This window comes from Cyprinus carpio, chromosome A6, assembly GCF_018340385.1.
Source record: "Cyprinus carpio isolate SPL01 chromosome A6, ASM1834038v1, whole genome shotgun sequence".
NCBI lineage: Eukaryota > Metazoa > Chordata > Actinopteri > Cypriniformes > Cyprinidae > Cyprinus > Cyprinus carpio.
Window position 1 is genome coordinate 19,254,307 of NC_056577.1, and position 21,328 is coordinate 19,275,634.

At 37.1% G+C, this 21,328-nt stretch overlaps 2 protein-coding genes across 5 annotated transcripts in view; one reads left to right on the plus strand and one right to left on the minus strand.

Moving 5' to 3' along the window:
- The first annotated feature begins 5,726 nt into the window (after nt 1-5,726).
- atp1b1a (ATPase Na+/K+ transporting subunit beta 1a) lies at nt 5,727-14,635 on the plus strand. Its single transcript, XM_042758290.1, has 6 exons — nt 5,727-5,948; nt 9,359-9,487; nt 11,132-11,287; nt 11,600-11,784; nt 11,936-12,019; nt 13,187-14,635. Exons 1-6 carry the CDS (start codon nt 5,861-5,863, stop codon nt 13,439-13,441), a joined length of 897 nt encoding a protein of 298 aa, XP_042614224.1. The 5' UTR covers nt 5,727-5,860; the 3' UTR covers nt 13,442-14,635.
- A 2-nt stretch (nt 14,636-14,637) lies between these two features.
- The window catches only part of LOC109060558 (nucleoside diphosphate kinase 7-like), a 36,667-nt gene continuing 29,976 nt past the window's right edge, over nt 14,638-21,328 (minus strand). For all 4 annotated transcript variants that reach the window (XR_006160263.1, XM_042758286.1, XM_042758281.1 and 1 more), the window contains 2 exons: nt 15,617-15,724; nt 14,638-14,728 (listed from right to left, as the gene is read on the minus strand). Coding sequence is in view for 3 of the 4 variants with exons in the window: in XM_042758286.1 (XP_042614220.1) it covers nt 14,696-14,728; nt 15,617-15,724 (141 nt within the window). In the remaining variant the exon portion in view is untranslated. The remainder of the gene's footprint in view (nt 14,729-15,616; nt 15,725-21,328) is intronic.

Genomic DNA, 21,328 nt, shown 5'->3' on the forward strand with positions numbered 1-21,328 from the left:
ATGTATACTTTTTCAGTATTTACATGACACAGTGTAATCACATAGCATAGGGTTAATCGCATCAGCATCAGTTGCAAACTCCCTCATAAATGCACACATTATATAAAAATAAGTTATGGTAGATAGCATAGCACAGCGTAAACAGCAAATAGCGTGCCATTTTTTGAAACAGAAGGGATATTGATTATGCAGTCAATCTGGCCCACACTTCCCTCAGGCTGTGTCCCTCGCTGGGAGCCTGCACTCGGTCAACTGTCTCTTCATCACTTCCTAGATCTCTCCTCTAATTGTGTGTGGGGAGTTCAGGCACCCCGCTGACCTGCTGGCTCCAGTAAGACCTGACTGAAACATGAGGTTGAGAAGGTAGAATAATGACAGAAACTACATCTACATTAATAGCACCTAAAAGCTTCCTGCTATGCTCAGCTTGCACATCTAGGTTAAGTTGTGTTGTTATATCACCAGTGAGAATACATATATTTTACAAAGTCCATGTGCTTCTTCTTCTTTATTTTCTTTATTTATGTTTAATTCAATATTTTTTTGGGGGGGATAATGGGATTCCATGGGATAAAAACTTTAAGTGATTTTTATTTTTTTTATCTCGCAATTCCTTTATACTTGCAATTTTGAGTTTATCATACAAATAATTTTTTTTTCCTCATAGTTCTAATAACTGTGAATAAACAATAAAATGCAGGCTAAGTTATAACCAGCTTGGTTGCTTATCTTGTGTACTGTAAATAATAAGAGGATGAAATATTCCCCATCTGTTTGACACTGGACAAAGCCAGTTTCAGTTCACTTAGATAAACCTTACTCATCAGTGGAGCAACTAGTGAACTAAACACTCTAGATCTGTTACTCTGTTTACACTGAGAGGATAAATGTGGTCATTTTATTATTCTTAGTCATTAGCATTATACAAAATGTTTTACTTTCCAGTCTGGAGTTGCATTCCAGAGGAAAGGCTCTATGTAAATATGACATAGAGGTGGTATGAGAAGTCTTTCGCTCCACAAAAACACAATCATCGTGATGCAACGTTTTACCCAAAGGATTCTTTCAAAGTACATTCAAAAAGTATTTAGAAAATAATTCTCTCATACTATAACTATTGAGCTCATGACAGCTAATTCAATTGGAACACTATAATCATGCACTATAAGCACAAATAAATATCTCTCTCAATTCATTTAGCAGCATCACAATGTTCTGTCACCCTCCATTTTGTCATTTATTGTAACTCTTACTTCTACATGACCGAATTTTGATATCCATCCCAGGCACATTAGAGGCCGAGGGAAAAACCCTTATCACCATTCATAATCTCTACTGGCAATGTGAACCAGTGTCATTACTAAGATAAACACAAAATAGGCCACAAACGTCATGCTTTTTAAAAAGTCTAGAGTTCCAGGCAGCCCTTGAGACTATCAGGCCAGATATATTTAATTGGATCACAACTGTTCCACACAAATCAGAAAACACTTCTTGGACCTGATGATGCACTGGCTGTGAGAGAGAGGGCAGCGAAAAAAGAAACGACTAAAAACAGTTCAGGCATCAAAGGGCTCAACACACTATCTCTACACCTCAGCTTGTCAGCTTGTAAAGAGTTGTTTTGAAGTTGAAAGTTATGGCAGAGTTTACTTAGTGTCAAAGGGAGGGGGAACAGACGAGCACGTCTGCATTCTGTTCAAGAATCTGCCATCTTTCCGTGCCACTGCACAGGTATGACATTGTTGATGAACTGGGGTCTGGCAATTTATGCGCATGCCACATTCAATCAGCAACCTATACTGGAATGCAGCACCTCACAGAGGATTTGCCAATAGCCTGATCTATGTAAATACAGAACCTTTTACTTCTTACTAGCTAGGAAGCATCAGCAGGACTTCAGAAATCTGTTGATGTTTATGTCAAGTAAATTATCTTCTCAAGTAAGTTTACTTACATCATTCCAAACCTTTTTGCATTTCATTTTTCTGCAGAACACACAAACACACACAAACAAACAGTTTTTTTTATTTTATTTTATTTTATTTTATTTTATTTTATTTTATTTTATTTTATTTTATTTTATTTTATTTATTTTTTGCAATGAAAGTCAGTGCGGTTCAATGTTTTTTTGAACCCCACCAGTGTTATTTTAGTATAACTGAGATACTATTATTATGCTTATTAGTATTATGAGTTTTTATTCATTTTTCTTTTATTTTTACATTTTAGGTTTAGTTAAGGTTTTACACTAGTACACTACTTTGTTGTGTGTTTTATTTAATTTATAGTATAGTAATATAATAGTATAGTAATATATAATATAGTATATATACTGTGTATACGCACACACACACCTATACATACTCTAAGTTTTTTAGCTGAAAATAAAAAGAAGCTGAAATAAAAAAGATTTTAAAATGTTTTACTTCAGTTAATGTTTATTTCAAGTAACAATTTTTTTAAATGGTTTTAATTTTAGTCTTCATTAACTTAAATAATTAAATAATTATTTAATAATCATTAAATAATCCTGGACCCCACTGACTTTCATTGCATGGATAAAAACTGTTGAAACATTCTTGAAGGGGATGGTTCAATGTTTTTTTCTAGGCTTGATTGTGTTTATGGGGTGCAGTCTAACATGTGTTAATGCTTATTATTTTTACACATAATTTACCTTAATTCCACACTGTTCTGTCCCTTCTCTGAGAAACACGCTGATCTTTCCCTTCTTTTATGAAGCCCTTCCCTCAGAAATAGGCGATGGGCTCTGATTGGTTAGCTAGACCATTGTGTTGTGATTGGCTAAACCGCCTCTAGTGCGCGTCTAAACGTCCCACCCCTCACCTCAGCGGCATGTGCTCCGGTTGTATTGTAAACAACGGCATCGTTAAAGGGTTACTCCAGCGCAAAATGAAAATGTTGTCATTAATCACTTACCCCCATGTTGTTTCAAACCCGTAAAAGCTTTCTTCGTCTTCAGAACACAATTTAAGATATTTTGGATGAAAACTGGTAGGCTGGATACTGTCCCATAGACTGCCAAATAAATAACAGTGTCAAGGTCCAGGAAAGTATGAAAAGCATCGACAGAATAGTCCATCTGCCATCAGTGATTCAACCATAACGTTGTGAAGCAACGAGAATACTTTTTGTACACAAAGAACGTACTGCTCAGAATTGCCAAAATGGCGCTATGCTGATTTGGAGAGACACAGAGGAGAAGAACTGTTGAATAAAGTCATTATTTTTGTTTTCTTTGTGTACAAAGAGTATTCTTGTTGCTTCATAACATTACTGAAGATGCTTTTCATACTTTCCTGGACCTTGACACTGTTATTTATTTGGCAGTCTATGGGACAGTCTAAAGCCTCCCTGTTTTCATCCATCCACTTTTACGGGTTTGTAACGACATGGGGGTAAGTGAATAATGACAACATTTTCATTTTGGGATGGAGTATCCCTTTAATATCGCTTATCAGTTTGAGCCCGAATGAGAAGCAAAGGATATTATTGAAGAGGATTGTCCAGAACCTGTGCAAGCACGCCTTTTAATGGTAGGCCTATATGTTTTTTTGTTTGTTGTTGTCTCATACTTTTAGATACGCTGTTATTTGTAAATGCTAATACTTGTTAGCTTTTAATATACGGGTTTATCCAGATTAAAGCTTTAATAAAGTATGGCAGCTGCACTCCCATCCATGTTTAACGCTTCTCATAGCTATGTGAAAATAAGTGTATAATTGTAACAGTTCATTGCGGGAGCTGAGCTGAATGAGAGAGAGAGAGAGAGAGAGAGAGAGAGAGAGATATGAAGAGCGTGTGGGAACAGTATTAAGAACCACTGCTTTAGAACATTGATTTTGAAACTTATAAAGATTATTGAATCCTTATAATCCGTTAGAAGACAGAATCGTGATTCATATTTGAACAGATTTTTACGTGCACCTCTAGTTTTCTCTTCCTCTCCTCTAAAGTAAGGCAGCATGGCCCCGCCCCCTTTGCTGCCATTTCCTGAGGGAGGGGTTTATCTTGGTTTGTTACATCATTAACCTGGGAAGTAACTTGTTGTAGTCCCTACCATTTCTGTAGGCATTAAACTGCCAGAATTTTAAAAGACAATATCTCTGTTTGGATTGAACTTTCAGCTTCGTAACTTTGCAGATATTGTTTATGCTTTTAACTAACGTTAAAAAAGTGAAATCGCAATGAACGATTTTTGTTTGTGTTCCACAGAACAAAGAAATGCATAAAATGTAGACTTCCATGATGACATGTTGACCTACATTTTTTGGTGAACGTGTCATTTATAAATGGAAATGTGTGGGAATAAGGACGTTATATTAATTTATCAATTATTTTTGCTCACTGATAATTTTTACCGCTTTAATAGCAGTTCAGTGATGATGACACATTATTCTTTTCACAGTGAAAGTCCTTTGAGCTAAGCTTCAAAAGCCATGATGAAATGTATGGCAGTGAGAGAAATTATATGGATTACAGGTCATAAGTGACCCAGTGAAAGCACCTGTGTGCACATGTTTGAATCTCCACACCCACAACAACACTACTCATTTGCTGATGATTTAATAAGAAATGCTGCAGTTCAGACATACACTGTTTTAACATCACATTCTTGTATAACTTACACATTAATATTTACATTTACCTGATTAATTAAATGTAACTGCATGGAGTTTTTGGAGTCCAACAGACCCCCAAACCCATAGAAAGAGCTAGTAATCCCAGTGTGCAGGAATTAATACTTCACAGATTGACACTTGTTGGAGCTTGTCTATGATTTACGAGAAAGAAAAATGTGTGAAATTATATATATACTCAAATACCCTACTGAGAGACTGAAGCTCTATGGCTCAGTGTATGTGTACAGGCTTTGTGTAGGTGGGCTCATCTCTCTGCTTCTGTTGCTTCCCATAAACGACCTTGAATGGAGCACAGATCATGTACTTGAACTTAAATCTTTCACAGGACATCAGGAAAATCTTTCCTCCCCTTAACAACACACACACATTTATCTCTATTACTGAATGAAAACCTACTAAGTGAAGAAAATGTGCTTTGTATCATAGCGCCATCTGTACTTTTATGAATGCTACATGAGTAAATTGATTTTTATAAAAAATATTAGAATTTTATTTGATCATTCAAATTGTTTTTTGATCAGCTGATGTGTGCTTTATCCCCTTGCAAAAATTAGTTTGCCTGTACCATGGTACAGTGATGGTATTACATGGCAGTACCATAGTATTTTGATATGAATTTCATATATCATGGCGTTTATATGGTACTCTAAGGTACTTCCAAGAATAACATGGTAACACCATGGTACATGTAAAAAAAAAAAAAAAAAAGAAAGAGAGTATGATAGGCCTACATGTCCAAAAAACAACAACAAAAAAACATGGTAGCACCTTTATACTTGATGGTTGTTCAAGCAGTCAGATATATAGGTGGATTTCATAGGACATTATTTTATGGTATTAAAACAAGATAATCTGTAAATTTGAGGTAAAGAACACAGTTCAGAGTTTGAAAGAAAGAGCACACTGAGTGCTCATGCGAGGACTCCACCCATCGTTTACGAGTTAAAGTCGATGGTTGTTACGCAAAAGCAAGTCGGGCTGTGATTGGTCCGAATCTGCCCTCCTTCTTTTGAAGGTAACTTATTAAAAGAGCCGATGGGCGGAGTCAAGCCCCGACTATATATTGAGTGAGTACAAGCGAAGGTACCGGGTACGACATTGTCCTTTTTTACAACAATTAGGAAAGGAACAACATCGCTGTAAAGCCCATAAGGCCCGCTCAAACACCACCAAAAGGGAACTAAATACCGAAAATGTCTGCAAATAAAGATGGTGGATGGAAGACCTTTATCTGGAATTCTGACAAGAAGGAGTTTTTAGGACGCACAGGCAGCAGTTGGTGTAAGTGTGCTCAAGATTGTCTCACCAGCGCCTCTTCTCCTGGATTAAACTAGTTTTTCTCCTTTATTAGATGTTGATATTAATACGTCTCGACGTTAAAGACAAGAGAAACGGCTACAGCGCGTTTCCTGACTTTGGAAAAAGCTCAACACCTGTTTGATCAGATCGAGTCGTGACTTTCGTTTTCTGAGGGGAAAAACGCCTCGTGCTGGCGGCTTGCTTTACTAAACAGACGATCGTATTAAACGATTCTCGTAAAAGAATCAAGCAAACGAATAAGCAGTGTCCTGATCCACAGAGTGTGCCGATATAAACGAGTTATAGTTATATACGTCAATAGATGAACTGATCAGTGACCAATACGCGCAGTCAGCCACAAGGTGGTGAAAATGGCAACTGAATGATGGGGAAAGAGATGAAAACAGTGCTTTACATTTATATTCGATCGATTGTTTAATTAAAAGTTTAGTTCCGTGCTTGGGGAAAGGAAATAGGTCGGATGTTGTTTTTGTTTAGGAAAGAGATTGTCAGTAACTTGACTAACTTACAGCAGTAACTTAGCTGAAGGACAATTAGATATTTTCCTGCCGCTAAAATTAAAAACTTGGGTTGAATAGCTGCTTTGTATGAATCAAAATGGTTTAAAAGTCATAACATCCAGCGATCAGATCATTTTAACGTTACTTCTGACAGCCACTGAGGAGCTGAGCTCAAACACCGACAAATCGTGTAAAATTATAGTGACATCGATGGAAACAACGTTTTTTACAGTGAAGAGTCAAATAACGTGAAAGGTGCAAGTGTCAGTCATAAACGGAAGACGTGAACATGTTTGTGCAGGTGACGGAAGTAAGTATTTTCTGTCCTCAAGGTGACTCAAAATTAATTTGGCCTTTTTAGTTTATGGCCTGCAGTTAGTGATAATAGTAATAATTGGTTTGTACTGATTCCTCGTCCTGCTTTCTCTGTAAATGTATTTCACATGCGTTTCTTAGAGTGTAACGTTAGGCTTTTGAAGCGGGAAACCATCTGTAGCTGATAGTTTTATTTTGTTTTTTTAATCAGTTATTAACATTTGTGTTCGTCGCTGTATTCCTGATGCAAGCTCGACTTGTGTTTACTTTTACTTCACTTGTAAACGCCGGTTGTTTAAAAGTTACAATGTCCAGTAACCCTGCGTTGCAATAAAATACTTCCATATTAATTAAGCCTCGATAAGTTGTTTAAAACGCGTAGTTCGGCGGTGAGACGGAGGGAAATATCCTACCTGAGTTTTGGGTTGATTCTGACACATGTGGAGGGTCATGAGGAGCCAGTCACATGTAGCTTAGCCCGCGAGGCGCTCACTATCTCTGCTTGAAGCTTCACTTTAAAACGAACAGCAATGTCTGCGTACTCTTAAAATCACAAACTGAAAATTTACTAAATTAGTATTTATAGTTTGTGTGGTTTTGAAAAATGTGTCAAACGCCATCAAAACAGTCGTACGAGATGAGAAAACGAGTGGAGGCTAGTGATCTAGGAAACATTTTCGTCTTATTCATTTAATGAGGAGCTTTTGACTTTGTGTCGATTTAACACATTTCTGTCTCTATTACAGATAATCGTTTATTGGAAAGTTTTATGTTGAGGTGCAGCCCGCAAATACTTTGAATGAAAACTGCATGACGCAAGAATATGTATTGTTTTGCATTTTCTCATTTTAGTGAAACCAATGAGCTGTTGTACTGTAACGTTTGCAGTCTTCCTGAATGTGGGTTTAATACGTTCTTAAAACGTAGAATTTTAAAACGGACATCTCGTTATTTATGCCCTCGGGGACACGCTTCTTTCTCTGCCCACACTGAGACGTAAAACTATTGTTTGTGGGACTGTATTCGAACTTGAATGTGTTTCCTGTAGATGTAAGAGGCGGCAAATGTTTTATTGCCAGAGCAGAAGGAAAGGAAGTATAACCCCGTCATCCACACACGCACAAACTGACCCTTGTGTTTGGTGGGAACTAGTTAGAAGTGGTTGTTGGGGGCTGTGTTCAGTGAAGCCTACAAACTGGCACAGTGACTGAGAGACAGGAATGTTATTCTGCGGGTCTCATTCTGTTGTTGCATCACACAGCAGGGACATGTGAGCCGTGGGTGCTAGAGTTATGAGTAATGTTTGAGTTTGACTGAAGCTGGTGTCGCTTTTAATTCAGCCTGGAAATTTTGGGTTGTTTCACAATTACTAGCAACTTTTCATGAAATAACTGGGCTCAAACGGCTTTCTCAGCCTAAGGGGCATGTTGTATATTTTTGTATATATATATATATATATATATATATATATATATATATAGATAAATGATCTTAAAAAAAGAGAATTGTAAATTATGAAACATGAATTCATTATTGGAATTGTGCATTAATTTATATAATATTGACTTTCATAAGTCAGATGAGTAACTCAGACTGCTGACTAGAGATTTGTTACTCTTCATTCTTAGTGGTTTAGATACTTTTTAGTCTGTGGTGCTCTGTCACTTCATGGTCATGATGTACTGAACTGATGTAGTGAGTTCTTTTTTTGTTGCAAGTGTAAATCCAAGTGAAATGGATTATCGAAAAATCTAAAAAAGTGCAGGGCAAGGAATTTGTTCTAGCCACTGACCGGATGGAAGCAGATTTGAATGCAAGATTGCAGTCGATTGTAAGACAGAGATTAACCACACTAAATGATCGAAGAAGTTCAGCATTTCCCTGGAAGATAGTTATGACATTTTGATTAAAATTACTAGGTATAAAAATGATTCAAGATTTTTATTTGTCACATACATGATTCTATAGAGCATATATAACCAGCAGTGAAATGTGAGTCAGGTCCGCTCCATGGACAGTGCAACTATTAAAGAATACAACACAGATGAAATATACATAAATATAGGTATAAAAGAATGAAAAGTAAACAATAAAAATAAAATCTAAAAAAAGATGTATACTGTAGAATTAAATGTAGAATAGAACATAATGTGCATGAAAGTATACTGCAGTCTTAAATATTAAGATACATATGATTGTACAAGAGGCATATGTGCATTGTACTGTAGTCTTAAATATTAAGATATTGGAACATGAACTGTTCATAATAAGGTCTATAACATGCATTTAGAAAATAGGGTGAATTTTTTTTTATTTTTTATTATTGTTATTTCATGCCATCTTTAAATGCTTAATTTGTACGTACTTGTATTTATCCTTTGACATACTGTACATACTTAAATGATCTTCAAAACAGCACTGAAAGTGGATACATTTAAATGCTGGACCATTATTACATTTGGTTTGATGTTTGTGGAAACTTGATGTTATTTCCTTCTTGTATGTGCTGCTCTAATACATCCCATTGATTCCATGCATTATATTTTTTCTTTGCAGTCAAAATCTTCATCTTTTATGTAGTCTTCTATGGCTGCTTGGCTGGAATTTTCATTGGCACCATCCAGGCCATGCTCATGACTCTCAGCAACTACAAGCCCACATACCAGGACAGGGTTGCACCCCCAGGTAACGAACCAAATCCAATGATGTTGAAGATATTACATGCCCAAAAGTGTTCAGAGGTTGGGTATTATTTGTACATAAAAGCTGTGAGAATGAGTCACCAAACCAAAGAGATACAGAATGAACTACATGTACTTCACTGCTAGAAGTTGTTTTGGCTGTCAGGATTTTCGATAAGTACAATATGCGAAAGTGTTGTGAGAATGTTGTTGTGTAGTTGATGATTTTGACTAACATGGAAGCTGTCTTGTGCACAATATGAAAGGTGTTTCTTTTTTTTTCTTTTTTTTAAATTTAAAAAAAATATTTTTTTTTGTCTAGCTGTCCATTAGTTATGTTGTAAACCTCAGCAGAGTATTTTAATGGAAAGAACAAACTGTTTTGGAGACATTCTCATTTACACACATTCAAACTGTTCCATAACGCTGGAAGTTAATTTAGTTTCTGCAAACCCTGTGACATTTCGGGAGCTCTAAAGGTCTGTCTGACCTCAGGGAGAGGGTGGATTGGCAGGATAGCGTGAGGGAGGAAGAAGGTGAGAGACACACACAGGAAGCCATTTTGACCTTCACTTCCTGGTTAGCCTGACGAGATTTCCCGTTTGGTTCTTACAGCATAGTTGTTCCGCATTTACATACTTAGCATGACTTTGATCTGGTATGTCTTGTAGTATTTTGGTCAGGGTTGGTGGTATCAGCACTCAAAAATACCTTTGAAGTAGTTTACAACAGGATCAGGTTTTATCACTGAGCTCGTTTTGCACAAACAAGAATGTTTTGCAATTAAACTTCAGCTAAAAATGGGGGGAAAAAAGAAACTGTGGAGAGCATTGTACACTGCACTTTCCATAATCCCTGTTAGGTTGCCCGTTGCTCCACTGCCAGCCATTCGCCACACCAGTCATGCCAGTGAATGTTTGCACAGTGCACACTCCCGCCTTAGCATTACATTTCTGTCTTCGTTAAAGCCCTGAACATAAACGCCTCTGCCAAGAACCATTTCCCCTTTAAGAGAGGCGGCCCTTGAAGTCTAAAAAGAAATGACATGAGTAGGAATGATGTGGAGATAACCATGGTGTGCAGCGATTTGCTGCAAAGAAGGCCGGACGTAGAAAAGACATACTGCCTGCGTTCAAGTCCCGCCTTCCTCTCAGGGGCTAAAAGTTTCCATTGTGTGACAGAAGCACGTGAGGTTGTGGAGAGGAGGAGGGGGAAGGCTGGGAGACTCTCACAGGCTCTAACCGGAGTCTTAAAAGTGTATTAAACAATGAACTAAACATAAACTTCTCATGTGCAATAAGTTAGAAGCTCCTCTTTTGTACCAGTTGCAGCACATGCAAGAAAGGTCATTACCAGCTTGCTGAAACAAAAATTGGCATTAAAAACAATATAAGGTTTCCGTTTGCTTGTTTTCTTTTGCTGGCTCTGCTCATGCCACGCCCCACTTTGGTCGTACGTTCGAGCGGGTGGAAAATTACTGCCAAGCTGGGAATCTGAATAGCAAACTTCCATGACGACGAATGGACCAGGCTTTCTCCGCTCTTGTAGCTGGAGGGAAAATCACTCTTCTAAATGTTCATTTTTATGGTTGACACCAGTTGTTGGGCCACATTTAACCTGCTTTACACATTTTCTGCTTTACTTACAGGCTTGTCACACTCCCCGCGACCGGACAAAGCGGAGATCAGCTTCTCCATGAGCGATAATACGACTTACAGTGCATATGTGGACCATATGAAGGCGTTTCTGAAAGCATACGATAAACAACGCCAGAGTGATGAAACCAAATTTGAAGACTGCGGAGGTACAACAAGTTCTAAGATTACCTTTAAGCCCATGTACATCTCAATAAACCCAAGCTTTTAGCTGTATTATGAAGTAGGTCAGCTAAAAAGTGTACAGTTCAGGAAGTGATCTCCTACATCACTCCCCAGCTCTGTGTCATATGACCTTCATTCACAAGTCAACAGTTCATGTTTTAGCCACTGCTTAGGTAGACAATTGGGGCTTTATTTGACCCATTTTGCTGTCCTGCGTGCCTGTGCACTGTTGTATTAATGACAAGCAAATACAGTTGTATTAGTCCGTAATAAGGTTTAATGTGTTTCATGTTCAGACACACCCCAAACCTATAAGGATCGTGGAGAACTGGAGGGCAGTCAAGGTGTGAGGAAGGCCTGCCGCTTCGATAGGGAGTGGCTGAAGGATTGCTCAGGACTGAAAGATGACACATTCGGCTTCAAAGAAGGCAAACCCTGCCTCATCATTAAACTCAATAGGATTGTGAATTTCAGGCCGCGGGTGAGTTTTGTTATTCAAGATCATCCCATCAATATTAACCTGCTTACTGCCATTGTATATGCATCAGGTGCTTGCAAACAATTTTTGTTAGCCCGAGGTAACATTTACCTTAATATTGGGATTGTGTCATACTGCCGTTCTCTCTCCTCAGCCTCCAGCTTCCAATGACAGTATCCCTGAGGCAATCCGCCCTAACTTTCATAGCAATTTGATTCCAATCCACTGCACAAACAAGGTAAGAAATGCTTACAAAGCTTCTTGGTAAAATGGCATTCTTGTGTAGAGATCTATTGGTTAGCCTTTTTTTTTTGTTTTTTTTTTCTCTTCTCACAGTTTTTACATTAAGATACAGTATATTTAACATTTAGACTATTTAGACAAAACGGCATCAAATATCAGCTATAGTATAATTGTAGATTTGGATTTATGCATGTGGCAAATGCTTTAATATTGCATTCAAGGGACAGATTTACATTTTATCAGTTCTTGCTTCTCCTGAGAATCAAACACATGATGTTGGCCTGTCATGCGCTACTGTTTGAGCTACAGGAATGCATTATGAATTATTATTAATAGTAGTATTAGTAGTAGCATTATTAAAAGAATGGACTACACTGTAAAAAAAATCTGTAAAATTTACAGTAAAAAAAAGGCAGCTGCGGTTGCCAGAATTTTACTGTAAAAAAAAAAAAATACGGTAGCAACATTTAAGGTTTTACAGTTTTAACTTAAATTTACAGTTAAATACCGTAATTTCAGTAACTGATAATGTTAATATATCAACCTATCGAAGTACTGAAATCTGTTTTGCACCATTGTAATACACTGATTACCACCAAATTCAGGTGGTGATGAGTCACACGATGAGTCAAAGCCCATCACAAGCAGCTTTTAAAGCATGTATAGAAGGTGCACCGTATCATTCACACAAACACTAAACACTATCATGGTAACACACGAAACTGAAATAATGCAATAAACATTAATTTAACAACATTAGGTGTAACATACAACCCTAATATACAAAATTGTTAAGAAAAACTAAAATATAGTTATTTCCGCAAATAAACATCAAATTTGAAATGTAACACAGGGAATTCTGGGAATGTCAATTTAGTTATTTGCTGTAAATTATATGGTCTTTTCACTTCCAAAAATGGTATACTACCATAAAATCACATGTAATGTCCAATACAGCTTTTTACAGTATATAGTAGGGGAATTTACCGTTAACCATTTAACAGTCTTTTACCGTTAAATTCAGTCTTTTTTTTTTTTTTTTTTTTTTTTTTTTTTTCAGTCAATTCTAAGCAAAGAAATATACACAGTGATGCAAAATTCAGTACTCCATGTGCCGTAATGCTCTGGAGAATGATCTAATACTAATTCTGGTTGTTAACAGAGAGAAGAGGATGCAAAACATCTTGGACCGGTCAATTTCTTCGGGCTGGGGCCTGGTTTTCCCCTCCAGTATTATCCTTACTACGGCAAGCTGCTACATCCCAATTACCTCCAGCCTCTGGTGGCCGTCAAATTCAACGTCTCTGTGGATACTGAAATGCGCATCGAGTGTAAAGTATTCGGACAGAACATCGCTTACAACGAGAAGGACCGTTATCAGGGACGTTTCGATGTCAAAATCACCGTCAGGTCATGACCTTAGCTATAAAAATAGCACTTTTTTTTTTCCTGCCCATTTCAAAACACCGTAATTTTAGATGAATAAAGATGAGTACAATTTCAATTGGAAAAACAACTATGACAACTAGTCTTGAACAAAGTTTCATAACATACGGGACCTACACTTAATCTGTATGCTTTACACTAGCTTTCTCTGCATGTCTAGGGTTAGAATGTAAATTACAGGAAGAGTAGCAATAGCAAAGTATTTATTCTACTGTAAATGAGAATATTCCGTGAGCCATGGGACATTCATTTATTACTGTAAGTTATAATTCCACTACTGATGTAGCGAGCAGTTTTTCTGTCCCCTGAATATTTCTGCCTAGTGTGGTCTCTTTATGGAGTGTGCAGTGCAGTAGTCGCATACAATGGTCCTTTCCAAGCCATGTTGTAATTTCTGTTGTCTTATGCGAGAAAGCCTTAGTGGTCCAAGGGGTGGGGGTGTGTGTGTGTGTGAGAGAATTTGAGTGTGAATGTGTGTATTCGTCTACTTAAAAACTGAAAAACTGGCATGGTACGCTCTGAACTCCCCAGGTCTGTGTGTGTGTGTAAGTGACTGCACTCCGTTCATCCTTTTCCTTTTCTTTTTCCCTTTTTCTTTTAATCTTTTCCATTAATTGTGGGGAATGTTTTTACATCACCTTTTGACCTTTTTATGTGATCGTCTTGCAATTTGGGAAACTGGGGCTATTGACAATTCTGCGTATGGCTTATTATTTTCCTTCTATTAAGTGTAGAACTGTGTGTCTAGTCTGAAGGACTGAAGTGGTCACCATGGCAACTCAGTGCTTTGTTTTTGTTTTTTTTGTTCCGGACGCATCACATGACGTGGTGTTACTTTCTAATGAATGTTTTAGCCATTTTCATGGTGGAGAGTTATATTTATGCAGTTGTACAATTTTTTTTTTTTATTTTTTATTTTTTTCCCAGCAGGAGAAAGTGTAATTAATGTATGAATCCAAAAACCAAAGTCACTGGTCTAAGGTTAGAAACCTATCAGATGCAAAGCAGTACCCCATGTAATAAAAGATCTTTTGTTTTGTTGTTTAAAGTTTTTAAAAGTCATTGTTGAACATCAGAACACTTGTCACGAGTTGTTGCATTTGCTCTTGTAATGTTATTTAAATCTGGGTAAGTCCTCAGAAGAAATAAATGGACAGACAACTGATGTATTGTTGAAGTGGTCTTTATTTAAATAACTGCTGGATGGTGGTCTCTCATGGTTGCTTCACCCATCTAAAATCTTAAAGAAATACTGGACCTGCAAAACAGAAATGTCCACAATTCATCCCAAGTTTCCATAATGACACTGACAAAAGGTCACAACGGATTCACAGTATGGATGGATGCTAGTTTTCAAAAGCCAGAGCTAGTCTGCAGATTTTACAGAAAATCCTAGTGTATAATACACATAATCTTTGATTTTTAGCTTCAGACTATGATTTCATCCAGTCAGTCAGTGGATATAAAACAGTTTCATATTTTGAATTGATTTTGTTTTCATTTGTTATCACTCACACCATTTATACTCCAATCTGGCACAGAATATTGCATATTTATGTGGATTGGAGCGAACCTAATGAGATTTTTTTTTTTTTATTATGTCTCTAGTTTAAAAACCAAACCAAACCTGTTTTAATTTGAGATGCTATTTTAGCACTTCATCAGGCCTCAGCATCAGCTCACCAGCTTGTTTTACTTTCAAACAATTGACTTTCCCTGAATTGTGCCTGTTACGGCAGCTGGCGTCTGCTGGGCCTCTGTGAGGCCTGAGCTCTTGGAATGTCATGGCTGAGTCGGTCAGCAGGCAAATGATTAACAAGGGGCCATTTGTGCTAGGAAGCTGCATAGATCAGGAGTTGTGCACAACAATGACGTCAACCAGGCAAAACCCACTGCATGGCATAACAATGCCTTTTTTTTTTTTCTTCTACCAGCCCCGCCTGCTTCCCTTCCTGTGAGACAAGCCGGGCTGTAGGTCTGCCTCGGCCCACAGTGGACAGTCATGAGGCATGGATGCCATTTAGTGGGATCCAGAAATATTTTTGACTGTGAACGCACTTCCTCAACGTGAGCAAAATGAGACTGAATACAAAACGTGACTGTGTAGCTCTTGCATAACATTTGAATGAGATTTACTAGAGCTCACCTCCAGAATCCCATCTTCCGGTAGATCCGTGCAGTGAATGACATTCTGCACTTTGTTTTTGCCGTAGAGCGCACGCAAAGTGGTGGGCCGAAGGTGGCGTGCAATTTCCTGTCAGGAAACAGAACACATTACATGATGACAGCTCCTTGATGGGTTACAGTAAGAACAATGGAGCACATGCTTTGAACAAGGTTTCCTTGGGAGAGCAATTGGATAAAAGCACAGGGTGATGATGCATGTGCTGTGATGGCTACTCATGGTCAACGCTGCTGCGAGATCATATGACATATACTCAATCCAGCGACTCCGGTTACGCACAAGTGCTTGTTCACATTACTGCAAACATCAGCTACATTAACAGTCCTCTTTGAGTCCCTTCTTTCAACGTAAAAAAAAAAAAGTGACGTGACATACAGCCAAGTATGGTGACCCATACTCAGAATTCGTGCTCTGCGTTTAACCCATCCAAAGTGCACACATACAGCAGTGAACACACACACACACACCGTGAACACACACCCGGAGCAGTGGGCAGCCATTCATGCTCCAACCACTAGGACAAGTTGGGGGTTCGGTGCCTTGCTCAAGGGCACCTCAGTCGTGGTATTGCCGGCCCGAGACTCGAACCCACAACCTTAGGGTTAGGAGTCAAACTCTCTAACCATTAGGCCACGACTTCACCACAAACACACCCAAAAACTTTCAATTTAAACATAAATAAAGGGACACTGACCCTCAAGTTGTTCCAAACCTGTATTAGTTTCCTTCTTTGAGCACAAAAGTTTCTGTTTTTAAGAATGTTGCTAACCGAACAGTTGATGTTAGCCACTGTGGGAAAAAAATACTATGGAAGTCAATGGCTACTGTTGCCTATTTAGTTCTTAAAAACATCTTTTGTGTTCAAATGGAAGAAAGAAACTCGTATAGGTTTAGAAAGACATGAGGGTGAGGGAATGCTAACAGAATTTTAATTTTTTTGGGTCAAAATTCACCACTGACAAGATGGGTTGATAATAAAACTTGGCTATCAATGCAGAATGAATAAATAAATAGGTGCTAAACAGAAGACAAGGCCATGGTGTTTTTTTTAATGCAGTTTTGACTTTAGCATCACCTCTCTGTTGACGCTACTGTCTGTGGGCAGGAAATGGGAATACAAAAATGTGGAAGTTCAATCCCTAGTTTTTACAAAAGCCCTGGAGTTGTCAAAAATCTGTCATTTTGTGTCATCCAGTGGACTTTTCCTGACAAATAAACCAGGATATCGGAGTGCAGGTAATGAGAAAGAGTCCACATTGTTTATTTACATATACTACCAACATTATAGCTATTAATAACCTTTATTTAAACAGGCAAGTCACTTAAGAACCAATTCTTATTTACAACAATGGCCTGGCAATGCAAAGCTGGTTGAAAATTGACAAAAATCTAGCATTAAAATGAATACATTTTTACACACTTGTTTTCAAAGAGTGAGCCACAGTATCAAAATAATTATCAGTTTATCAATGTTGGACAGAATTTAAATATCAGTGCATCCCAAATGGAAACAGTTTTAAGTTAATTCAGAATCGTGACATTATTTGTGTGAAACCCAACCTGCTGTGTTATTTTCACTGCTCAAGCTCATCTCAACCTGACATTAACACCAGGCTGGCAAAGAACAGGCTGCTCAGCATTCTGGGCATGCTGTCATCTAGCAAAGAAACAGCGAAACGGTAGAAGAGGAATACAAGACATATGAAAGTCTCACATTTAGGAATTCAGACACTAGCAATAAAATGGAACTGATGTAGTTGAGTGCAATGGTATAAGTGATCATCTTTCCAAAGGTGCACAAATGTTAAAGGTATACTCCTCCTCTGCCATTACAGCTTTACAGAAGTTCAAGGGGTCTTGGCTGAGTTAACTTTGAGTTTATATTTGACTGCCCTTTCAGCAGAATGTTGGACTAAAACCAGGTCTTGTCTTTAATTCACGCTCACATGTGCTTCTCATTCAGAGCTCAGCTAGCTAATGCTAAAATGGAACATGATGAAATGAAATGTTCCCGAGGACACAAACCCCGGCGGCTCTGCTGTCCTCTGCTAATCTCTACCAGTAGGAAATTTAACTCCGAATCACCGCCCATGAGGCATGGGTTATCTACATGTAAATAAACTGGGTTTCCTTAGCCACACCCATTTCCATTTCAGTGGCCTGGAACTTGCTGAGGACCACACAGTTCAAACAAAGAGGGAGTATTAAGCGACCACACATTGTCATGAGAGAAAGTCTGAGGCAAAATTAGTGTTTTGCTTTCAATAAAGAGCACTGTCTGTAACATATGATTTCCTTTCTTAAGCTTTGGCGTATTTAGAGACTCTTGCTGGTTAGTAATTATCCTTATCTTGTTGACTTAGAAAAGGAACATGAAGACAATGAAATGCTTCCTTTCTTTAGTTTTATCTAGATATAATATCTTCTTTCGATTACTTTAAAACAAGACAGAGAATCTGATGTCATGGATACAAGGATAAAGACATTAGCATGCTTTATTTGGTTCTTATTAATGAGGCACATCCTCATTTGATCAAACAGATGACTAACACACATCTCTGAGGATTGCTTTTTTGTTTTTTTTATTATGAACAGTTTGTGTAGGCAATACTGGCAGGAATCTAAATGTCAACAAAAGAGAAAAACATTAAAAATTCAAATGCAACACAGAGTGCTGGTACAGCAATAAGAATTTCTTTTTACTAAAATGTACAAGAGTAGTTTATCATCTAGTACAATGGTATTACCATCTGATTTGCCATATTACTGCCATCATACTTTTTGAAAGTTCAAAAATTTGTTGATCACAAATACAAAAATCAATTAATTCATAACCAAAACAAAAAAACAATAATATTGTAATAATATAACAATCACAAATACAATAAAACAGTAATATTGTAATAATATATGAAATAATATTATTTCAAATATTTTAAAATGTAATTTATTCATGTGATGAAAAAGTTGAATTTTCAGCAGCCATTAGCCATTTTAGTTTTAGTGTCATTCAGAAATCATCCTAATATGCTTATTTGGTGCTCAAGAATACTTTTTTAATGCTGAAAACATTGTGATGCTTAACATTTTTGTGGAAACAGGCTTTTTTTCAGGATTAATTGATGAATACAAAGATTTTAGCAATTATTTGAAATAGAAATCATTTGTAATTCTATGATGTCTTTACAGGCTTTGATCAACGTAAAGCATCTTTGGTTATTAAAAATAATTCACTTTCAAAAAAACCCCCAAAAAAAAAACGTCCAAATCAACCTTTTTTTTTTCAAAGAACATTTTTCTTAACGGGGCTTTGTTTTAAATAGCCAAATGATTGTTTTAGTCCGACTGGAATTGAACTTTTTGAACACATGCAAACACGTGATTCATTTTCAGTGCTGAGACAATTCCTGGCAAATCTGGCTCACTATAATAGTGTTAGTTACCCGTAAGTGACCTGCAGCGACTGTGCTTAATGTCGCTGTAATGAGTCCTGCCAAGCCTAAACACTGATGGTCACACAAACTACAGGCTACAAACAAGCTGAGGGAGTTCGTTTCACCTCTCACTGCCTCGTTGTCACATGCAATTCTGTTTGGAATAGTGTTTAAAACGTTTGTATGACTGAGATATCCATGTTGGTGATATCCATTTCTGACTGCTGCAGTTTGACCTCAACATTTATAGAGTGTGTGTGTTGGCAGCGGCATACGGGACACCCCCGCAGCCCCTGCAGTGCGTGGGGGCCCCGGCCTTTTGTGGGGCCCCGTCGCAGGACATTCTAAAAGACAGTGCTTTTGAGACACTGCAAAAGACGCGAGTCGTGAGTGCAAAGATATGCAGTGCAGCAGGCTTTATGTTTTAAAACAACAACAGTTTATATATTACTCTCAATAAACACTACATAAACACTACAACACCACCACAACCGAACCGTAAACTAATATAATAAAATTATCTTATGTAAGTATTATGCATTGAGCCCAACACATGACATGCAGGGGAAAAAAGCGTGCACACAGTATAATTCGTTCCCTTATTTTACTAAATCTTGTGTACAGCTTAACTCATTCCCTCCTTTTAAGTAAATTGTGCGTTGATTTTATCCAACTAAATCCTGGCCATGATTTAGTTAGGCTATATCGTGTGCACATTTTAGTAAAACGAGAAAACTAATTCGTGTTCACGATTTATTTACTTTTATTATATATATATATATATTTTTTTTAAATATATTATATATATATAATATATATATATATATATATAATATATATATATATATATATATATATATATATATAATTTCAGCTGCTCAAAAAAAAAAAATTTTTTTATATATTATAAATTATAAATATATATATATATTTTTTTTTTTGGCCAAATGTTTTGAACAAAAACAACTGTAAATGCTTTACAGACATTAAATAGGCTATAATATATTTTGTTTTCTTTCCCTCCACAACAAATAGTATTTAGACTATACACCTCAAGCCAAAAACAAATTAATTTAAAGGGAAACTGAAGTATAATGGCCTGTTCGGCACGAATCCAAATGTTTCCATATTCGCAACATTTGGACGCTAAAATAATATTTATTACATACTGGTTTTAAATCATCATCCTTCACAAAGGCTATAACAGCACAGTGGGGCGCTGGTCATGCTGAACGCAACAACAGACTATTTCAATTGAGAATTGTAACTTTTATATGTTTCTTTATGTATTTTATTTTGATAATGAAAAGGCTGCGATGTCAAGGTAGCAAAATTGTGTGTGCAACTGAGGCGCCAGCGCGATCACTGCATTTGTTCCTCAACTGTTTAATCGTAATTTATTTATATAGCCTACTAATGCTGGTTGGTCATTCAAGCAGGACATCATTCATCAATGTAAACTAAAGCCTTGGTAAAATAATAATAATAACAATAAAGAAAGAATGAATGGTTTTCCCGTAAAAGCTTTTGATTGTACCGACTTGCCTGGTTTTCCTGTGAACTTTGGATCCAATCACAATGAATAAACTTAGCACAATTTTTCCCCTTTCGTTTTGTTAATCTGTTAATGATTTAAGTGAAATATATTTATACCTTTTTCATCCCTGCTCCATTGCTGCTCTTTCTCTGACAACGACCTGTTTCAATGGCAAATGCCTTAGCGGTTCACTGACGACTTGTCACCAGATTTTGTCACACAATTAATCGTTCGTTCTCGAAATTGAAAGTAATCAAGACATTTCTCTGGAGCACAATGTTACAAGAAAGAAGACTGCCCAGTTTAGCTCTAAGTATTGAGAATTCCTGCACTCGCAACTTCGACATTAAAGCTGCCGTCAAAGACTATGCACACCAAAACGCTCTGAGAGCGCAAATGATTTGGTAGTTTTTGCTTGTTTGTGGTTGTCAGTAAATAAAAATAAGTTAATTGCAAAAGTTGGTATGTGTGTATAAAGTTAATTTTTCTAAAAAAAAAAAAAAGTAGCATATTTATTCCTTCTATTTGTTTTTTTCCTCGTTTTTTTATACAGAAAGATGAATTTTGCTTGTATATTTTCGAGTCTTATAGGAGCGAGTCTTATAGGATAGTGTTTCAACTGAAACGTGAAATGCATTAATGCAATGATAATTCACCACATTCATTACAGATAAATCAGTTATGTAAATAGGAGAAATGGAG

What these genes read in the sequence shown, in the direction of transcription:
- atp1b1a (XM_042758290.1), top strand. Translation starts at nt 5,861, where the DNA reads ATGTCTGCAAATAAAGATGGTGGATGGAAGACCTTTATCTGGAATTCT. An exon ending in CAAATTTGAAGACTGCGGAG is followed by an intron (nt 11,288 to 11,599) that starts GTACAACAAGTT and finishes TTTCATGTTCAG; the next exon opens with ACACACCCCAAACCTATAAG. An exon ending in TTGTGAATTTCAGGCCGCGG is followed by an intron (nt 11,785 to 11,935) that starts GTGAGTTTTGTT and finishes CTCTCTCCTCAG; the next exon opens with CCTCCAGCTTCCAATGACAG.